The sequence below is a fragment of the Camellia sinensis genome, chromosome 6 (genome assembly GCF_055761805.1).
Source record: "Camellia sinensis isolate YWXY chromosome 6, ASM5576180v1, whole genome shotgun sequence".
Taxonomy (NCBI): Eukaryota; Viridiplantae; Streptophyta; class Magnoliopsida; order Ericales; family Theaceae; genus Camellia; species Camellia sinensis.
In genome coordinates, this window is record NC_138966.1 from 165,181,684 (window position 1) to 165,188,461 (window position 6,778).

Consider the following 6,778-nt stretch of genomic DNA (forward strand, 5'->3'; position numbering starts at 1 on the left):
CAAAACCCAACGTGCTCCAAAACCCGAGATTTTCAGATTAAAATGTAGCCCTCGACGATCAACAACTTTTTTGTAAAGGCCAAAGGTGAGCAAATCACTCCTACTAGATCAAAACCTAGAGAGAAGGTAGAGTCTAGAGTGAGAGGCTCAACAATGGTGTTTTTGGAAAAGTAAGAGAGAGAAGAGAAAGTGAAATAGTGATTTGAAGAGTCACAAATTCGGGACTTTAACCCAGGTCTCCGCTCGAGCGTAAAACACCCCGCTCGAGCGGCCACTCACAGACTTCCGCTCGAGCGGCCAACCTCCCGCTCGAGCGCAGAATGCACTCGCCCAGCACTTTTGCAGAACCAGGCCTCCGCTCGAGCTTCCAACTCTACGCTCGAGCGTCACTCAGACAACCCCGCTCAAGCGGCCAATCCCGCGCTCGAGCGTACAACGCTGCACAGGAAAAATACTGAATGGGTGTAATCTCCGCTCGAGCGCCAACACCTCCGCTCGAGCGGACAGGCCAAAAATCTGGGCAACTAGTTGTGGTTTCTAAACTCAACCAACCTGAAACAAATCTGCCCAACACATCCTATAACTCAAACACGAAGTAAAAAGGATGTAAACAAGATAATAAACAACTACTAACATCCACGGACACCTGTCCGGATCTCTGTACAACAAGGGTAAACCCAGGATCGCTATAACCGTTAATACCGCCGTTAATGTATCATTAACGGCGGTTTCGTTACCGCTGTTAAAAAACCGCCACTAAAAGTGTCTTTAACGACGGTAATGAAACCCACTTTTAACGGCGGTAACGAAACCGCCGCTAATGCCCAATCATTACCGCCGTTAATGACGGCGGTCTTTGCCGGCGGAGCTCCGACGAAACTCCGGCGAGCTCCGGCGAAACCATCTACAATAAAGTAAAAGTAATGTTTAAATATTTATTTAGGGAATATATTTCATGAAGAGTGGCTATGGCAGAGTGGTTGGTGTTGGTGGATGAGAGGTCTTGGGTTCAAAACTTGGGGAGTGCAAGAAGAAAGAATTATTTTTTGAAAAATTTGAACCTATTTACGGCGGTAAAAAACCGCCGTTTTTGGTCGACTTTTAACGACGGTAATTTTCCTTTTTACGACGGTTTCACTTTTTCCGACACACGCATAAACGGCGGTTTTACAACCTTTAACGGCGGTAAAAAACCGCCGCTAAAGCCCAATTTTGACGTAGTGAAATCCGTCATTATCTATTTCAATATTATATTTAAGACTGTCTTTATATAAAAAATTTATTCAATTCATATTTTCAATTGAAGTAAGCAATCAATCAAAACATGTAATTCAAGTGACTATAAAAAGACATTAGTAATATTAAAATTTTATTTCATATTTGATTCAAGTTGCTACTAACCTACTGTGCTGTTAAAAAAAATAAAAAATAAAATTGTACAATCACTCTTTAAATTTTATCTTATATCACTTGTGATAAATAATTCTAGAGAGGGTCATCTATTCTTCACCTGAATTTTAAAATTACCCTTCTTATTCTTTGTTGGAACACCTTATTCCTATTCCTATTCCTAACTTTATTTATTTATTTATTTATTATTATTATTATTTTTGTGAACTAGTTATTCCAATTCCTAACTAATTCCACACAATTACAAAATCAAGCAAGCCACCAAATTTGTAATTCCCATCTTATTCTTATCCTCGACAAACCCATCCACACTGAACCAATCGAAGCCCTGACCCGACCCGTAACATGCAGTCCCCTCTTCCTTTCTTCGGCTGCCATAGCTCCTCTCTACGTCGTCGCCACCCCTGCAGGTCCGTGAACTCAATCGTTGGGATATGGTGGGTTTCAAACAACGATGGGCAGAGAAGGTGGGGCTTCAGGTGACGATCCAAGGGGTTGATTTTAGAGGTGATGGGTGGGTTAGTTTTGGTAGTGATTTGTTGTTGGATTTGGATGATAGTGGTGGTTGGGTAATTTGGTGGTGGTGGTGGTAGCGGTGGCGGAAGTGGATTGACAGAGTGAAGGGAGATGATAATTGTTGTGGTGGCGATGCTGTGGTTTGGTGGGCGGTGTAATCATGGTGGGAAGGTAGGTGTTGGGGGTGAGGCTAGTGGAGATGTGATGGGGTGTGGAGGGATGGGGGAAAAATTGGTTGATGATGGTGGTGTATGTCAAATTATTCAAATGTAGTTTTGCCAATTATCAAGGAAGGTCTGTGTAATTTATCCAAAACTATTTTATTTCAACGTACAAGGTTGGTTGCCTACCTGTTATACGTTTCTCAAATTATGCTGTAAGTAAAAGTACATTTGATAATAACTTCCCTAGATTTTTCTATGTTGGTTTTAACCTAGAAAAGGGAAATTATGTCGTTTCCATACTTTGTCAATGTAATCAGATTGAATTGAATATTTAACACTTCATGTTATTATAAAATAAGATCTGAATCTTTGTGCTAAAAACCAGAATGTCTATATTGCAGCTCTGATTTACAGCAACAGTATGGCCGTGTATGTCTTGGATAACTTAGTTGCCTTCGTGACTGACATTTGGCAGTTAAACCTCAAGCATGCTGTTTCAATCATGAACATTAAAGGTGAAGCGGCAGGCATCATGGGGTTAGTGGAGGCTGCTCTCATAGATGCTTATCTTGGCCATGCTGGGATGTTGCTCATCACAAGTGTTCTTTACAGCATTGTAAGTCACCGGAATTCTACACACCCCTTTCATTTGTGGCATAGCACTGCTAATTTGCTAGTAGTAGTAGTAGTAGTAGTCGTAGTAGTACTAGTGAAGATATAGATAAACTACTCTGTTCTGACTGGGAATCGACAACCAAAACTAAACTAGACTACTCATGCATTTGCTAAGGTTGATAGGCTGGAATTGGGTCTTTCCTTGCATTTTTCATAGGGAATTATACTTCTTAATTGATTCTCACCAATAGAATAAAACAATTCATAATTTAGCCTTTCTAGAAGCCCTTTGTACATTTTCACTTGCTTTCTCAGACAGATTTAGTCATGGTCTTTGGTGTACTTCCAAGTGCGAAGCCAAAGCTCTTACATCAGGCCAGAAAAAAAGAAAAAATAAAAATTGGAGCATCAATGAATGAAATTTAATATTTTATGGCTTTTCAATTGGTGTATTTATATAAATGATGCATGTAAACAATAACCCTTTCTTACTTAAATACTTCAAATGTGCCAATGAATCAAATTTAACTCAAGAACTCAACTCTTGGAACCAAGGTTCTGAAAAGCGGTTGCGGTCGCCGTAACAGTGGCGGTGGTACGGTTGCGGGATGTAAAGGCCGTAGTGTAACGATTGTGATAACCAGAACCATAAATTTTTTTATTTTTTGCGCAATTTGAAAAAAAAAACTTACCGATACGCATATTTTTTTTTCATAATCATATTTATTGGGTTTTAAAATAAATATTGATCAATTTTTGTAAATTTGTAAGTATAATCCAATATATTTCATATTTTTAAATCACTATAAACTGAGTTTTTTATATTTTATTTTAATAATTAATGATTTTATAAAAAAAAAATTTATTGGACTCAGATGTATAAAATTATTTTTTTAATTATTATACTTGTGGAAGCATATGCAAATTATAATTTAAATAGTTTTAAAAAATAAATTATACATGCCAATGTAATCATATAAAAAATAAAAAATAAATTGTAAAGATTTTTTTTTTTGGGGGGAGGGGGTTTGGATTACTTGAATATTCATCCTCTTTTTGGATAACCTGTAAATAAAAATAAAATAAACTAATTAAAAAAAATTAACATGTATAAAATATGTATTAATATATAATTACAGGTATAATGTTTTCTAGATATATAAAAAAAAATAAAATCAATCACTAACTATTATATATAAGATAAACAACAACAAAAGTAAGAGAATAAATAAGAGCCTAAATATATATATTTAATCAACCCAAATAGATAATGACCACACTTATTATTATTTTCAAACAATATATAGATAGACACACACAAACAAAATGGTTGAGTGATAACAGCTGAAACAGTTCGAAACCATTGCATGACAGTGCGTAACAGATAGTTATGGCCGTTACGGTATCGTTACGACTGCTACGGCTGACAAACCTATGAATCTCAATCACATTGCAAAAGTAGCCGTAACGGGTGGCGGTAACTACCACAACGTTACGTAATGGTTGCGGGTGCTTTTTAAAACCTTGCTTGGAACAATACAATGTAAACCTAACTTTCTTAATTTTTTGGTCTGAAATGCAATTAAATCTTTGATCAAACACCTTGACCACTTCTTCAGACTATGTTAACCACTAACCTAGGGTGGCCAAACCACCCACAGTGATTCTTTAGTTAGAAACCACTCAAATCTAGCATCAAAATTAGAGTCAAGGTGCATACACACTTATCTTACATCAAAGCTGGTCCAAATTAATTTAAAGCATTTTTCAAATTTGTCTCTCACTAATGAATAGGAGACGATTTGATGTAGGGATTGGGGTTGCTAGTAATGTCAGTTCATGATCGGTTCTTTTCCAAGGGTGTAAAGTCATGTCCAGCAGGGGAGAAATTATGTTCTTCAAAGCTAACTGCTTCACCATTCTATTGGGGATTACCTTTGATTGTTCTTGTCAAGGCTAGTCAGGGAATATGTTTGAGAGCCCTCACCTTTAGTAAAATAAAATTCAAAAGAGATCCACCCGAAATGAAGGTAATCAAATTTGGTTTCTTGAAGTTTGAAGTTTGCCGAAGAAAGATTCAAGACAAAAGGAAATGTCAGAAGAATATTATTCGAAATACCTGCAACATAGTTGGAACTGCAGGTGGCATCACATGGGTCTTTGTATCTTCAATTTTTGCTTCTGATTGGTCTTATCAGTTTTTGATATCTACATGTGTAATGGCAATTGGGATCGCTATATTTTTTATTGGATACGCATTCCTTTCCCCCCTCAACTGCGAACAAGTCCTCTCACAAACATGTTGCGGGTCCTTCTGGCTGCATTCTTAAACAGGCATCTTGACTCTACTAAGCAGGGTACAGAATTTAACTATGGGGATGAAAATCAGACACCTCAAGGTCAAGGTCACAACCAGAAGGCACCTCAAGGTCCCAAGAAAAGGACAACGCTCACTGATCACTGTCGGTGAGTACACGATGATCATAAAGTTTATGTATACATTTTTATGTTACCTTTATAGAAATTTAAAAACTATAAACCAAAACTTGGTTGGCATCTGTTTTTGTTTCAAAAAATATTGAAACATTTTACAAAATGTACTAAATTATGATAGCATTATATTTGAAATAAAGTTGGAAATGGTATTGGTGTAAAATTTGTGTAGTTTTAACATCTTTTACACTTGCGCAGGTGGCTCAATAATGCTGCAATAAATGTGCCACACAATTTCCACTGCTTTCCCATTGGATGGATTAATTGCACAGTGGTTGAGGTTGAGGAGACAAAGCTTCTGCTAAGAATGGTTCTAACCTCAGCTACCTTTATTTTGTATGGGGTGATCAAATCCAACAATGATACCTTTTTCATTGCGTAAGGATATGCAATGAACAGGTCATTTCGTTTCGTATTACAAAATAAGCAGCATCAAATTCAACTCCCTATTCAAATCTTCGGTCTTATGGCAGGATTTGCGACATCTGCAGTGAAACCTTTGTATAGGATAGTATTTGAACAACGAATAGAGTGAATGAATGGGAGATACTCAGCTGGAATGAAGGTTGGTTTGGGAATGCTTGCCGCTTTGGCTTCTTGTAAAGTTGCATGGTGGTGGAGTATAAAAGGCGAAAATCTTTGAAAAAACACGGCTTGTTAGGTAATCCCAATGCCATTGCACCAATATCTGTATTTTGGCTCTCTCCACAGTTTGTACTGATGGGAATCATGGATGGATTAGCTCGTGATGGTATGGAGGATTTCTTCAAGTATCAGGTTCCACAGTCAATGAGGAAGAGATATGCACTCGTATTCACTGAAGCTGTGATCGGATGGGGAAAAATACTGAACATAGGGTTTATTATGATATTAGACGTGGTGGTCGGGAAGCTGAGAGTTGAAGATGGAAGTTGGATTGCAGACATTGTAAATCAGAGCCGTTTGGATCTTTTTTACGCTACATTAGTGGTGGTGAGCATGGCCAATCTATTTATCTTTGACTATGTTGCAAGTTTCTGCACTTACAGTGATTTTCCAGAAGAGGAAGACAACGACGAAGAAGAAGATCCACATGAAGAAATTAAAACTGGAAAGAAGCAAGACAAGATGGAACCAACACCTGATGAAGAAATTGAACCAACACCTGATGAAGAAACTGAAAGAACAATAAGAACCACCTGATGATGAAGAAAACTTGAAGAGAACAGTAGTGGTAGAGTTGGTCTAAGTGGCAATTTGATTTCTTGTGAATGTTCTTTTGAGTTGTTTAGGTTATTGATTCTTTTGGCTAATTAATTGTAGGATTATATTATACAAATTTGTGAGCACTTTATATAAGATTTCATGTGAAGACTTGAAATTTATTGTTTTATTATTATCATTATTACTATGTTGATGAATATGATGTTTGATTAATTGTGTATAGATGTGGTATTTATTTATTTCAAGTCTTCAAATTCTCTCTGAATAAATTACGCGTTAATTTTTCTTTTTAATTACAAATTTAATCATGTAAAGTTTAATATTTATCATGTCATTTGAGAATTGAAATTATAAATTTCAGGTATTCCTGTTCTTGA

General features: G+C 36.8%; 1 protein-coding gene across 4 annotated transcripts; it reads left to right on the forward strand.

Annotated features, from left to right (window-relative positions):
- Window positions 1-2,492: 2,492 nt before the first annotated feature.
- On the forward strand, window positions 2,493-6,562 carry LOC114262055 (protein NRT1/ PTR FAMILY 5.14-like). 4 transcript variants are annotated; one of them, XM_082873146.1, is made up of 3 exons: window positions 2,493-2,706; window positions 4,517-5,171; window positions 5,397-6,562. In XM_082873146.1, the coding sequence occupies exon 3, from the start codon at window positions 5,808-5,810 to the stop codon at window positions 6,378-6,380; it is 573 nt and encodes a 190-aa protein (XP_082729272.1). In that variant the 5' UTR covers window positions 2,493-2,706; window positions 4,517-5,171; window positions 5,397-5,807; the 3' UTR covers window positions 6,381-6,562. The 4 variants fall into 4 exon arrangements, 2 of the variants coding, with proteins under 2 accessions (XP_082729272.1, XP_082729273.1); XM_082873147.1 differs by having other exon boundaries at window positions 4,517-5,167; XR_014331857.1 differs by having other exon boundaries at window positions 2,499-2,706.
- The last annotated feature ends 216 nt before the right edge of the window (window positions 6,563-6,778 follow it).